Source organism: Orycteropus afer, unplaced genomic scaffold (assembly GCF_000298275.1).
Source record: "Orycteropus afer afer isolate SDZICR_OR568_19922 unplaced genomic scaffold, OryAfe1.0 scaffold00010, whole genome shotgun sequence".
Lineage (NCBI taxonomy): Eukaryota > Metazoa > Chordata > Mammalia > Tubulidentata > Orycteropodidae > Orycteropus > Orycteropus afer.
In genome coordinates this window covers 19112145-19127667 of record NW_006921597.1, presented here as the reverse complement: position 1 = coordinate 19127667, position 15523 = coordinate 19112145, and the positions used below count along the sequence as shown (strand labels likewise).

Genomic DNA, 15523 nt, shown 5'->3' with positions numbered 1-15523 from the left:
CTCTTTTGACTCTTTTGGAGAAGTCTTTAGAAGCACATAAAAATTTAATTTTGAGAAGGTCCCATGCATCTAGTTTCTCTTCTGCTGTTTGTGCATTTTGGGTTATGCTTGATAGTCTATTTATGCCATATATTAGGGCCCCTAAATTTGTTCCTAGTTTTTCCTTGAGGAACTTTATAGTTTTAGGTTTCACATTTAAGTCTTTGATCCATCTGGAGTTAGTTTTTGTATATGGTGTGAGATACAGATCTTGTTTCATTTTTCTGCAAGTAGATATCCAGTTTTGCCAGCACCATTTATTAACCAAACATTCTCTTCCCTGTTTAATGGATTTCAGCCCTTTGTCAAAGATCAGCTGACATAGGTCAATGGATCTATTTCTGGGTTCTCAATTCTATTCCATTGGTCTGTATGTCTGTCATTGTACCAATACCACAGCCTTAATGTTTTTTGTGTTATCTTAAGTGCTGTAGAAACTAAAACCAGCTGCCACTGATCTTTAATCTTTTAACCTTGAAAATGATCCAGTCTAACTACAGAATGTATTCTGAAAAGTGTCATTGGCCCACACCCATTTTGGAAACAGTACCAACTATGTAACATTAGGTCCTTAAAATCCGACTTATTTTATGTTGAGTTTTGATGACTTTGTCCTACCTTAAGCCTATACTTCATGGAAAGCAGTGGATGGTGACTGAAAAGCTGATACAGTTTTTATCTCATTAATCTTTGTTGAATGTTAGCCAGGGGGAAAAGTTCACCTGCATAGACTTGGCTGTCACTTAATTGAGAATTGCTTATAGTTAGTTCTTCTGCCACCCATGTACTACTTGGCAAGGACTTCCATATCTTTCACCTGTAGTTAGACATAACTGAGCCTTCCCAAATGCTAAGCTGACTCATACTTGAAATGCATTCACTTAAGCAATTTGTGAAGAGAATTGATTTGTAGGATGCAATTGGCTTGCAGCCTCACCAGGTCAAAAAAAAAAAAAAAATCAAACTCAATGCTATCGAGTCAGATCCGACTCATGGCCACCCCTCCTTGGGTTTCTGAGGCGGTATCACTACAGAAGTAGATTGCCCAACCTTCCTTCTGAGGAGTGGCTGGTGGGTTTGAACTGCCAGCCTTCTGGTTAGCAGTCAAATGCCTTAGGCACTATGCTACCAGAGCTCCCTTCACCAGATCCAGGAAGGAAGAATTGTCCTTATACATCTCTGATCTTGTTCCTTCTTAGTAGGCTAAGAAATAACACAGATGGTATTTACTCAATCTATGTGGCCGCCTTCAAAATGCCAGAAACCCCCATCATCCTTCTACAGCCGTCTGTTGATCACTTGACTTTTCTTCCCATAGAAAGTCATTTAAAAAATACATACTTACCAATTGGGAAGTTTTCATCTTAAAAAAAAAAAAAACTAGCATACATTGCAGTAGAGTTTGCCTATTTAACTTCTTGTGAGCTTCATTTAAAATGAGGATTGGCTTTAGAGAGAACTGAGAATTAAAGCTAGTTATTTTTATTACAACCATGTAAAGTGAACACAGTCTTTTCCAACACCAAGAAACGATCGTTCTTATACTCTCTAAACCAATACAGAATAATAAGTTAAAAAAACACAAAATAGTATGCTACCTTTTGGGTAAGAAAGGGGGGAGAAATGAGAACATAAATATGTTTATGTTTTTGTTTTTGTTTTTTCCCAGAAAAAGAACATGGGCTACATAAACCAGAAACCAATGAAAATGAGGGGAGAGCAGAGTGGCAGGGATGGGAACAGAAGTGAGACTTCTCTGAGTGTGTCTTTATAACTTGTAGGACGTGTAAATGTTTTATATGTCAGAAAAAAAATAAAATGAAAGAGGAAAAAGACACCTTAAAATTTCCTACAAACAGAAATAAATGGACTGTATATCAAATTGATTACACAATCACACAGAAAACAGTATTCCACCTGTACATCCTTAGTAAAATATATTCTTTTATTCGTTTGTTTTACCTATCTATAAAATGCATTTTAATTTTTTAGCCTTTTTTTTTTTAATTTTGCTTTTAAGTGAAAGTTTACTATACAAATTACTTTGCTATTAGATAGTTTGTACAGTGTTCCATGACACTGGTTACATTCTCCACAATGTGTCAGCACTCTCCCCATTTCCACCCTGAGTTCCTTGTTTTCATCCTATTAGTAAATTACATTCTAAGAACAAAAAGAACTGCAGTGAAATCTTGTAATTCACTCAACAGATTATTGTTAGTAGTAATACTGTTGTTGTTGTTATGTGCCATCAAGTCGGACCCGACTCATAGCAACCCCTCCTTGGGTTTCTGAGGCAGTATCACTATGGAAGTAGATTGCCCCATCTTCCTTCCAAGGAGTGACTGGTGGGTTTGAACCGCCAGCCTTCTGGTTAGCAGTCAGGTGCCTTAGGCACTATGCTACGAGAGCTCCCGGTAGTAATATTAGTTTTGTAATTTTAAAACTATTGTATGTGTATTATAGAATAAAGACAATAAGTAAATATTGTTATTAAGGAGCAGGCTTTAAGAGAAAAGAAATAGAAATAGGAAAATTAAAGTTTGAAAAAATGTTAATGTTAAATTTGAAATGGAAATACGTTATGAACTCATGATTAATGCAGAAAGATTTATTTCACTCCAGTGACAGAACCTAGAAGTAGTGCCATTTCTAATAGCAATTAGCTTACCTTGCCCCCATATGTTAGCTTATAAATACCATTTCCCATTGCAAGAAATCAGGGCCTGTACAGAAATGGCTGATTCCAGGTCTGGCTAAGAGAAAGAACAAGGTGAGCCTGGTATATTTTCTTGTGTCAGCAAGGAAGGAAAGAGGTGCTTAAAGATTAATGAGGTAGAGGCAGAAGACAGAAGAGTCAGCTTGAAGGAAGTTCCCCTTGGCCTAATGTGGGACACTTTGAGTACTCAGCGTACCTGTGTCATTGATTGTAACATTGAATCAGTAAAAATATGAATGATAAGTGAAAAAAAGGGAAAAGGAAAACTTTTCTTTATGGAAGAATGCTAACTAATATATGTGGAAGGAATGGTGAAAAATTATCATTTTAAAACCTCTTCCTCCCTAGTATAATTGGTTCAGGCAAGGATTACTATTAACAGATGCTGAAGTCACTGCAGATTCCTAGGGTAGCACAAATGGTTAAATGTTCAGCTACTAACCAAAACATTGGCAGTTCACAACCACCCAGAGACCCCTCAGAAGAAAGGCCTGGCAGTCAACCTCAAAGGATCTCAGCCATTGAAAGCCCTCTGCAGCACAGGTCTACTCTGAAACACAGGGGCTCCCCATGAGTTAGAATTGGTTTGATGGCAATAGTTTTTTACAGCCAGCAGGGACCAGGATTTTCACACAATGGCAGGTATCATCCCACAAATAAACTTTTGTTTGCAAAAGAGAAAAGCTGAAAGGAAAGGTCTGATGGTCTTCACTTTAACCAAGCGTTCAAACTTAACATTCCTAATAGTGGAACAACCTGTTGTCCCTCCTGATAGTGCTGCAAAGTGAAGTATGCAACATTGCCTATAAAATATTGCCAAAAATTTTTAAATTTTCTAATCAAGCCTTAAAACTGAACTTCAGTTTACAGGAAAGAAACAGTCTGAAAAATTAATACGGAAGACTGTAAGACAGCTGGCCTGGATTCATCAAAGAAAAGTCAGTATCACCTGGGAAAGAGGCAAGGATTGGACTGTCCTAGACTAAAGAGACCTAACAACCAAGTTTATTTAATGAACCTTGGTTCAGTCCTGGGATAGGAGGGTAGGAGAGGCTGTTGGGACCATTAAAGATATTCTTGGGGAAATTTGAATAAAGCCTGGATATTTGATGATACAGAATTATTATTAATATTCTTATCTGTGCTGATACTACGCTGGTTCTGTAAGGGAAAGTACAACACTGGTGGAGGGGAGAACTTTGGTTTATCCCCAAAGTCATTAGTATATTCCAGGGATTTATTCTTCAGTCACCTGTACTTTTTTTTTTTTTTTTTTTCTCCTCTCCTTTAAACCTGGAGTTGATGATAACACAGGAAAAAAAGGATGACTGGTATGCTTTTATATAATGGGGTTGGAATTTAGGATGGGAGATATGACAGGCCAGAAAGCTGGGCAGGTAGATAGCTACATAGGTGCTGAAATGGTGCAGATGTGTGCTAGATCCTGATGTTAAGTTACGGTTTTAAAAAAATTAGGAATCTAGAGATACCGCCTTGGAAACCCAAGGAGGGGTCACTATGAGTCGGATCCAACTTAACAGCACTGAGTATGGTTTTTGTTTACCCTATCCTACTTACTGTCATTTATTAATGTGTTAATTTTACATCAGCTAGCAGTTGGAGGCCCAGATCACTCACTTTCATTAGAGCACTTTAGGGGATAACAGAAAGCCTGTGAAGTGTGTTTTCTCATATGAAGGGAGGGGGAATAGCTTATGAGGGTAAAATTTTGGCAGAGATTTTCAGCCTCCCCATTCTTCACCACTTAAGTGACTCAGCAATGAGGGGCCTAGTGTTGGCTCACCCTTTCCTCCCACCAGCATTGACAGAAAATTAAGTTGAGTCCATTTTAAAAGGAGTATTTGTGGAATTGGATTCTAGCAATGTGTGTATGTGTTATATCCTATTACTGTTGAGACATAGAAATGGATGGAATGGGGGAGGGAGTTGTGTGCTATGATTAGTCAGCTTGCCCACTTCCTCCTCTCCAGAAACTCAGGCCCCATGCGGGTAGACTGAGAACTTAAGAAACTTGAGACAGAGAAGGAGGGCAGGGAGCAGCCAAAGCTTACTGAGTGTCAGAAGACTGGTGTCTGCACTAGAGAATGGAAGAAGTGAGTGAAGGTGGCTGTGGATTCAACTTTGTGACCTAAGATCGATTCCCTTGAGATAAGTTATTTTCTGGTGTGTGTGCCTGAGCGCATTGTATTGGGAAGGGGATGTCCTTCTTTGGAAACATTTATTTTACCTAAATATGAGGTAAACCGTATTCAGACTTGTCTATTTCTTTTACCAAGCAGTTGATGTTTCTTGATAACTGTTTCTTTGGATTCATCTGAAATGGGAATCAGACTGATAACTTTTAATCAAGAAAATGTGTTGAGGCTGAAAAGCGGGTGAAAGTAGGAACTACAGAAGAAAGAATTAGTCAGAAAATGTGTGAAATAGGGATTAGAAAACATAGAGGAATCCTGGAAGGTGTTCTAACACACTGTGTAGTAACTGACCTTGTTAAAATGTTTAGCTTGTAGTAGTCACTCTTTTAGTACTCCCTGTATTGATTTTTAAAAGTTATGCTTACACTGACCATAATTTCTAAACAGAAAAATCTGAATGCACAGCATACTAGAGTATGCAGTGGGACAGAATTCATAAAATTGGGAATGTTCCAGAAACTCTGTAGGGTACCAGAAGAGGGATACAGGCCCTTCAAATAATCCTCAGCAATTCTTTAAGAAAGACCAAACCCTCTACTCCCTTCCAAGGTATGCTTTTTTAATGATGTGTTTTCCTAATAATTGCTGTTTACCTTTGAGCCTCATTCTTCACTCTTAAGAGGAAACTTTTCTGAGAACATTAAAAGCCTTTATTCATGTGAGATAACAAGTTTAATAAGGTGTCTAGCTTAACCTCTGATTTTTGGAGGCCTCAGTTAAGTATTATGGAGGTAAAACTATGAAGACTACAGTACCTATCATGTTCTTAAAGGAACAGTAAAATTCTTTGACAGAGCCATTCACATTATCATTACACTGGATCAGAACACATCTACATATTTTAAGGTGCTGTATCTCCTTTCCTAGATCTTTCATGAAATAGCACTGGGTTTAATGGTTGTTAACCGAAAAGCTGGCAGTTCTAGTCCATCCAGGAGTGTTTCAGAAGAAATCCCTGGCAATCTGCCTCTGAAAAATCAGTTATCGAAAACTTTATGCCACAGTTTTACAGACTTAGGTAGATCACCATGAGTCAGAATCAACTCTACAGCTGCTGGTAACTGGTACTTAGTTGGTGCCTATCAAATGTGTTGACTAAAAGAATGTAATGTCCCATGGGTATTACCCTTATCACCACCCCTTCACCATAGTGTCATTGTAGAGTTCTGGTAGGTTTTAAACTCTAGAAGGCAAAATTGGGTGGTATCTGGGAAGGAAGTGTAACTGAGCATGAGTATATAGGCCATGTGTTTATGGAAGTGAACTTCTCACTTATAATGGTCAAAAATGCATCAGGGTCAACTGAGTAGTATACAACAATTTTTTTTTTTTTTTTTGAGGCTTATAACTTTTGGATTGCTTGCAATCCCTTTTCCTTGTTAAGTGCTGTGCAATTCTTTCAGCTCATTCTTTCACCAGACTTAACACTTCTTTCTCAATCTCAATATCACATGGATGAGAGTCCATCATTATGCTAGCCAAGCTGTTAGAAAAATTGGTTTCAAACAGCATGTTTAACTGGCGTGATATTTAATTGAGTTTTTAAGAGACAGCAAGTAGAGTTTCTGTATTTAGATGTGCTATTTGGAGAATGGGCCAATCTGACCTCTAGCCTTTCTCAGATGTAGCATTACTTCAAGAATGGAACACTGATGTGCTTGTTCAGTTGTTGGTAAGACTGTTTATGGGTTGGTGAGTACGCAAGCACAAAATAGTTGTTTAACTTAGACTTTCTGACTTTAAGATAACTTTTTAAGGAAAGCAGTAATGGTAGCACAACATGAAAAATGTCATCAGTTTCCCTGAGCTGTAAATGTGGAAGTTGTTATATTGGTGAATGTCTTGTGTATATTTTTACCACAATAAAAGATTTTAAAAAATAATAATAATAAAATGCTTTTTAGACTTAAACCACTTTATCTCCTTTCTCTACCTCCTTCCCCCTTTCTACATCATATGTAGACTAAGCATTCCTTATAGGCCTAGATTTGAAGAAAGACTAAAGTGTGCCAATTAATACTTAATAATGATAGGAAGTAATGTAAACAGAACAACTTTGCAGTTGTCTTTGGATTTTATTTTTACCCAAATTACCATATTTGGCTTAAATGCAGTGAATCCAACCCAGTTAGAAAGCTGTTATTAAGATCTGGTTGCACTAGAGAGAAAACCTGTGATGTCCAAGTTGATTTTGGCAGCAGTGTCTTTATTTACAGGGTGAAGGTGAACAACACTGCAGGAGGTACTTCACCAGGGGGGAAACAGCTACTAGCTGTGAAGACAACCAGTGGAGCTAGCAGGCCTGGAGGAAGCTGGCAGAGCAGCTGCATTCCACAGCAGCAGTTACAATACAGTCTCTTCAGCTTATAGTTTGGAGTCAGAGAGAAGGCAAGGTTATCATGCAGCTTGTATAGCTGGTGTATAGCTAGGCCACATTATAAGCAGTGAGAATATCAAAGAGTTGCAAGAATAGGCAGCTACCCATCCAGGGTCATGGCTTGAGTTAACATTCTGCCCACCTCACATGTGGATCATACAGTGTTGTTGTTGTTGTTATGTGCCGTCGAGTCAAACGCGACTCATAGTGACCCCTCCTTGGGTTTCCGAGGCAGTATAACTACAGAAGTAGGATTGCCCAACCTTCCTTCCGAGGAGTGGCTGGTGGGTTTGAACCACCAGCCGTCTGGTTAGCAGGCAAGTTTTTTAGCCACTATGCTACCAGAGCTCCCGGATCATACAGTAGTCCCCCCTTAATCTGTGGAGCATATGTTCTAAGACCCCCCAGAGGATGCCTGAGAGCATAGATAGTACCAAAACATAAATACTATATTTTGTCCTATACATACATACATACTTAAGAAACCACAGGAAGTAAAGCCACAGATAAGGGGAGACTACTGTGTTCATTGTTTGAATATGATTAGCAAGTTGCTTGCAACACAGTCTCACATTTTTAGATAGGAAAGATTGGCTAAGCTTTAGGCTGATGAGCTGTATTAATAAGAGGTAGGATTATGACTATTAATTCCATTCTTCAGTTGCTGAAGAAACACACTTCTATCTTGTCACAGCTGCCTCTATTTTCATATTTAAAAGGCTGCAAATGTTATTGCAGTTTCCCTTCTCCCTAAACCTTCCCACCCCCATGTCCCCAGGTAGGTGGTGTATGGGAACATGCCTAGAACCTTGTGAAAAAAGGTGAACGGGGAGGGAGGTGTAACAGCCAGGAGAGAAGAGCGGCTTCCGGATAGGCAGCCTATGCCAGCAGTGGGGAGGCTGGTACGGGGAGGGCTGCCTCTGTTGTAAAAGGCTTTTGCTGGTCTTGATTATTTTTTTTTTTCCGGCAACAAAATAACTGCATATTGGATTGAAAGTTATTACCTTAGTCCTGGATTAATCTCTTCAGTAAAACAAGCTTTGCTGACTGCAGAAGTCACGTGAACACGCAGTGGGAAATCCTATCTCGAAGGGCAGATGCTGACTTGTGGCCATCTCATGAGTGTCTTTTTGGAAGGCAGTTGTGCTTTTGACATTTAAGGTATTTAAAATTAAAATTGTGGCACATAAACTAAAAAAGCTGCTTAGGATTTACACAGAGTTTGTTAATCAACTTGGAAAGATATTTGTTGATCAAGGTGCAGTACAGGCAGTCCCTGCATTACAAACATTCTACTTGCCCTTTAACGTTATGTGAATTTGCTCTCAGTTTGAAATGATTGAACCAACCACCTACTTGCAGTGAATTCTTCATCACAAGCATCTTCACCTTCTGCACGCATAGCTTTAAATCATTGAAAAGACTCCGAGCCTTTTCTTGCACTAAAGTAAGACTAAATAAGAACTGTATGCACTTATTCCAACTCTACCTACAAATGCCACTTAAAGGTACAGGTGGGAATGGATCTCATTCCTACTCAGGGACTGCTGCCTGTATATGTGATTTAGCTTGAGTTTTTGTTATTATTTTTGAAGCTGAGGTAGTTTGCTCTTAGAGAAGAAAGGATTTTGAAAGGGTCACCAAACCAAAAAAAAATCAAACTCACCGCTGTTGAGTCAGATCTGACTCACAGCAACCCCTCCTTGGGTTTTCTGAGGCAGTCTTGAGTATGGAAGTAGATTGCCCAGTCTACCTTCCAAGGAGTTGCTGGTAGGTTTGGACCACCAGTCTTCTGGTTAGCAGTCAAATACCTTAGGCACTACATTCTGCAATATCTATTAAATGTCTTCTATGTGCAAGGCCCTGGACTGTGTTGAGATACGAGTCTTTTGTTTCCATGCCTTTAGGATCTGTCCTTAAGACTTTAATGAAACAGGCTGTGGTCTCTGCCCTTTCCTTATTTCACAAAATATCCTAAAGAAAAAAACTTGCCCAATTGATTGTTGGGCCTAGGTGGGTTTTAAATGGATGCATACCCAAGTATTTTCCTTGGGCCTGCTGCCCAAATAATAGTATAAAAAAAATACATAGCTATCACTGCATGGCTGTTCTCTGATTTCATTTTTGGTGTGAATCATGCTAGACAGAAACTTTGTGAAAATACAAGTGTTTGCTCACTTGATTATTGCATTGATAGGTGTGAATTCTACTGATTCCATATTTTGATTGTTCATATTAGCTGCCTTTGCCTAGGCTGCACATTTAAGCCTGAATTTTAGCCTGCAAGGTGGTGCTCCCCTGGCTGACGCATACACGTGACAGGAGGGGAGGATTTGAGGCCTGTAACTAATGAGCAGTTTACTATTCCTGGCTTGAAAATGGCCATAGCTATTGTTGCTGGCATCATGAAGAAAAGATTTTAATCTGTAATAGCTTACATTCCCAGAGATACTTGCTAAAGATTTACCTGAATGGATTCTCCATGGGAACCTTTTCAGATTTAGTCCAGATTGTTGAGGACATACAGGAGATTCTCATCAGATTGTCATATGGTCCTGTTTATTTCAGGAGGTGGAAGTTTACTTAACATTGTGATTAAAGTATCAGTTTAAACATTTTTGGAGATAACTTTAAACCATTTAATAGAACAAAGTGTTTCTATATACTTTAGAAGCAGCCATTGATTTATTTATAAATAATACTGTTACAAACTATTTGCCATTTATTAAAGCCAGTCTCTCAGTCATTCTTAAACAATTCTCTAGTACGTTTATTTCATTAAGGAGCTCTGGTGGCATAGAACCTAAGGCATTTGACTGCTAACCAGGAGGCTGGCAGTTCAAACCCACCAGCTACTCTGCAGAAGAAGACTGGGCAATCTACTTCCTTAAAGATTTACCACCTCAAAAATCCAAAAGGGGTCACTGTGAGCCGGAATTGACTCGATGGCAGTGAGTTTATTTCATTTTAGGAAGTTTTTCATCCGGTACCAAGTCATTATTTTCCCCTTCAAATTAGTGCTGAGTAGTTGGAATTTACTATAGTGTGTGTATGTTTTTCTGTATCTTTTTCATCAGTATATTCTGTATTTTACATCTTTAATGAGTGTAGACAGTCCTGGGGATGCTACATTGGTTTTGTGAAGTACGGGCATATGAGTGGGCTCTGACTGTTGGCACTCCCGATGTTCATTAGCATTTCTAGGCATCTCTTTATGATTCTTTCAAAAAGCAAAACCGTTGCCAACTTTAGGGTAAAAATAATGCTACAAGAGAATATTCTGAACCAAACAGAAGCACTATGGGGTTATGTCTGTTTTTTGATAGAGTTGAGAAGATTAGTAAAGAGTGTGTTTTAATGTGTCAAGGTTTTATAAGAAAATTATGAAATGTGAGAGAAAGATTGTAGATTTGGACAACCACTAAAAGAAGTGGGATCTTAACCACTACCATCCCTCCCCAAAAAAAATAATAAAATACTGCTGAAACAATTGGGAAGTGACAGTAATTGGCATTTTGGGAGAAGTGAGAATAGCCTCTGCTATCCCTCATTTCTGATGGGAAAGTTACTGACTTAGCAGGAGCCACATGGTGACGTTGGCTTTTAGGGAAGACAATAAATGCCCTTAAAAAAGGGAACATTTCATAGTCTTTCTTGTTACAAGTTTTCAACTTTTAATCTGCTTATAGCAAATCCAGTTTGCTGATGACATGCAGGAGTTCACCAAATTCCCCACCAAAACTGGCCGAAGATCTTTGTCTCGCTCCATCTCACAGTCCTCCACTGACAGCTACAGTTCAGGTAAGGGTGAGTGCCATGACCTCTCTGATCTCTCTTCCCTTTTCCAGAGCCTTGAGCTAGCTCAGTACCTGGTGTTCTTCACCTACCTGAAATCTGAAAATACCTTGTGTCAGGACTGCCCATTTATGTGCTGAAAGCTGATAATTAGTGGCTGGACAGTGGGAAGTTCCCAGCCAGGCTTGTAGCTAGGGAAGCTCTTGTCATTCTGAGACTCTCTTCCCCTGACTGTGTGTGGTCTGTGGCCAGTGCCTGGTTAATAGTACTGGACTGGTTCCCATTCCTACATTTATCTGCCCCGATAAGAAAGGGAAGGAATCAATGGTATTTTGGCTGACAGAGCTGGCCTTGAAAAAGAAGTATACTTTGGAAGCTTAATTTATTTATAAAATATTCCCTGTCACCTGTCTTTTTCTTTCTTGCCCCTAAGACTGCTTGAATTGTTAGAATAAATTAGCCATTTTAGCTCCTTTTACTTATTACATTACCCTTTGTGTAAAAATACCCTTATATGTTAACCTCCGGAGTAAGAAAGAGTCAAATTATGTTAATGGATTCCAGCCCATTTCTTTCAGTTCTCCCCTCCTATCTTAGCTCTATATAAGCAACATCTTTTTCTGATTTGAATTATGCCCCTCTTAATTAATTGAGGGGGAGCTCTGAAAGCGTAGTGCCTAAGGCACTTGACTGCTAACCAGAAGCCTGGTGTTTCAAACCCACCAGCCACGCCTTGGAAGGAAGATGGGGCGATCTACTTTCATAGTGATACTGCCTCGGAAACCCAAGGAGGGGTTGCTATGAGTCAGGTCCAACTCGACGGCACATAACAACAACAACAATTAATTGAGGGGGTATTATGAGTATTAAAATGTTGTCTTCGCCAGAATATTATTTGCATTATATTATTAACGTTATTGACGGGGCTTGATGTACAAGGTGTGAAGAAACAGACAGACAAACAAATCAACCAAAAAGCCTTGTCTTTGTCCTATGCCATTGATAACCCAGTGTAGACAAGATAGGCAGACAAGAGCAAATATGGTATACAGGATTAAATAGTACAGATTCATGTGGGGATAAGTATGCAAGAAAAGCTTCCAGATACAATGACTATCACAAATGAAAAGATATCTTAGAGTGACAAATATGAAAGGTAGTAGGTGACAAGCAGGCTGATTATCCCTAAGAAGGAAGACAAATTACCTTTTATACCCATACCCACTGCCACCAAGTCGATTCCTACTCATAGTGACCACCTTCCATTTCTAAGGCTATAAATCTTTATAGAAACAGACTGCATCTTTCTCCTATGGAGTGGCTGGTGGGTTTGAACTGCCAGCCTTTTGTTTAATAGCCCAATGCCTTAACCATAGCACCACCAGAGCTCCTATGGGAACCTATCAGCATTTGAAAAAGCTTAGTGAAGGTCCCTGGCTGGTGTAGATGGTCTGCGATCAACTTACCAACCCAAAGGTTGCCAGTTCAAACCCACCCAACAGTATCATGGAAGATCCAAGCCTGGCAATCAGCTTCTGTAGTTAATGGGATCTCTCCAGATGAACCCATAAACAAACAAATGCCTCATAACAATTTTAGTGATAGAGATTAATTGTCATAGTGGAGAAGATAACCTTTAGCAGTAATTGTGCTAGCTGGATGAAAGATGTATACAAGTCAGTGAGAGAGACCTCATTTTCTGGTAGAGAGTAATGGGGAAAGTTTCCAGTTCAGAGAGGAAAGGGGTGATTGTGCATCCTCTTGCATATCTATCTATAATGACATTTTTAGCTTTGATGTGCAGGTGTTTTTTTAAAGTTGATCATTTTGACATACTTTTCCAGGACTGGCAATAGAACCAGAGCTGCATGCCTTTTATGCCATTTCTTTCCATCTCTGTATTCCTTGAGCACAACTTAGCATAAAATCCCTTACAAGATTATCTTATCCCTTTCATCAATAGCAATGGTCCTGAAAGTGTGGTCCTTTGACCAGAAGCATCAGCAACACCTGGGAACTTGTTAGAAGTGCTAACACTTGGGTCCCAACCAAGACCTGTTGCCTGGGAAACTCTGGATGTGGGGCCTGGAAATCTGTGTTTTCACGAACCTCCCACATGGTGCTGATAGACGCTTTAGATGCTTAACTTTGATAATCAGTGATCGATAGAAATAGTATTTCTTATTGCCCTAAATTGTTCTTCCATTTTCATCAGGTCTAGTTCCAATCCAGGTTGGGACCAAGTATTCCTATTATCTCTGGGGCTCACTAGAGCTCATGGAGGATTAGGTTTAGTGGTTCCTTATCCCAGGTACTAGTGGCAGAGTATCATCAGGATGAGTGAAAGGGCCACAACACTGAAAGATCCACAACAGTTTCATTCATACCATCTGTTAGACCCTGGAGAAGTAGAACTGAGAGTGGCATAAAAGGTAACTCCAGTTAAGAGAGTTTGCTTAACTTAAAATGAGAGTCTATTAGGGGCTATGCTTTGTGGAATTGGGGGCATTGAGGTTTTTCTGTCTCTTTCCTTCCTGGCTGTAGCTGCATCCTATACAGATAGCTCTGATGATGAGGTTTCCCCACGAGAGAAGCAGCAAACCAACTCCAAGGGCAGCAGCAATTTCTGTGTGAAGAACATCAAGCAGGCGGAATTTGGACGCCGGGAGATCGAAATTGCAGAGCAAGGTAAAGGAAGGGAGTGGGTAAGGGACTCAGATGGGCATGGGTACTGGCAGCCCTCTTGCTAGTCATCCAGATCTACAACTTAAGACTTGAAAATATGCTGGGGAAAATAGAGCATCCTGGACTTTTTAGTGAAAAGATCTTTCTCTGTGTGTGGAGCTTAAGCCTCAGGGTTCTTGATCTCCCTTCTTCCTGTTCTCCGCATATGGTAATTACACACAGAGTAGCTTCTCTTTTCTTCCCTCTTGTCTTCATATTCAAAGATCTAAGTTGCAGAGTCTGCAAGTCCTGGATCCCTACTTGGAAGTTAGTTCGGAGGAATCCTACCATACCTGCCAGTCACCAAACCAAAAAAAAAAAAAAAAAACACCCAATGGCGGCAAGTCAATTCCCACTCACAACAACTTATGGGACAGAATAGAACTGCCCCATAAGGTTTCCAAGGCTGTAAATCTTTATGGAAGCACACTGACCCATCTTTTTCAGGAGAGCAGCTGGTGGGTTTGAACACTGACCTTTTGGTTAGCAGCCCACTGCTTTAACTACTGCATTACCAGAGCTCCTTCTGCCATTCACAGAGACTCAGATGTCCCAGAAGTAGAAGACCTATAAGGATTTTAGGCTAAGGATGTGGTCACCTAGGGTTTTGTTTGGTCCTGAGCACCCTCTGCTGGAACAAAAGTAAAAGTTACTGACAGTTAGTTAAATCTTGATTTCTCCACCCCATCCGCAGTAATGTCTCATTGCTCTCTTGTTGCTTTCATCTTGAAAGCATGTTCTGTACTGGGAGGAAGTAGAGAAACCAAACTGGCCAAATGAGGTATGTCAGCCTGGAGAAACAGAAGCAAGCGGCTTCTGCTGAGTGTAAAAATCTTCCTTCTTATTTAATGATTGCACATAACTCTTTCCCTCTTCTCCAAAGACTCATCCTCCATTTTGATCAGTTTTGAGAATTTACTTCATTCTTTATTCAGTTCTCTGAAGCAGTAGAGGAAGAAAGGAGTTCCAAGTGGTTGGATGATGACTCCCACCATCGTCCTGCTGTTCACGCTGCCAGTCCTCATGCAGATATGTTCAGAGTTGTTGTGCCTTATCTCACTGTATCTCAACAGAGCCAGGCAGCCCTAGCTGCTGTCAGTTGGGCAGGAACTGATGATGTTGCTAGTGAGACCTAGCTCAAATCCTCTGTTCTTTCACAGACATGTCTGCTCTGATTTCACTCAGGAAACGTGCTCAGGGGGAGAAGCCCTTGGCTGGTGCTAAAATAGTGGGCTGTACACACATCACAGCCCAGACAGCGGTAAGTTTGTCGGGAGAAAAAAAGAGAGAATTCTGATAAGGGGAAGAAGGGAACAAATTTTTTTTTTTTTTTTTTTTTAGTTATAAAACAAACACGTGCACTTGGTAAAGAAATTAAAACCATAAGCAAAGATTTAATAAATTTCCTTTTCCTTCCCATTAATCAATCTCCAAATGCTATCTATTAAAGGGGCCTTCCTGTTACACAGTAATATTCTCTACTTTGTATAGTTATAACCCACTTTCAACATTTACAAAAATGTTACTGATATCAAAATGTTATTAAGACTTTAGGAACATATCTATTGGGTAAAGTTAGATACCATTGTGCCACCTAACTGGGTTGTAAAACTCTTGTGATTTCCCACTGTAGCAGCTGTGCTTCAGAGGTGA

At 39.7% G+C, this 15523-nt stretch overlaps 1 protein-coding gene across 1 annotated transcript in view; it reads left to right on the top strand.

The window, feature by feature from the left end:
- The window catches only part of AHCYL1 (adenosylhomocysteinase like 1), a 50440-nt gene that overhangs the window by 27012 nt on the left and 7905 nt on the right, over positions 1-15523 (top strand). The window contains exons 2-4 of the mRNA XM_007949564.2: positions 11041-11152; positions 13691-13834; positions 15031-15131. Coding sequence (XP_007947755.2) covers positions 11041-11152; positions 13691-13834; positions 15031-15131 — 357 coding nt within the window. The remainder of the gene's footprint in view (positions 1-11040; positions 11153-13690; positions 13835-15030; positions 15132-15523) is intronic.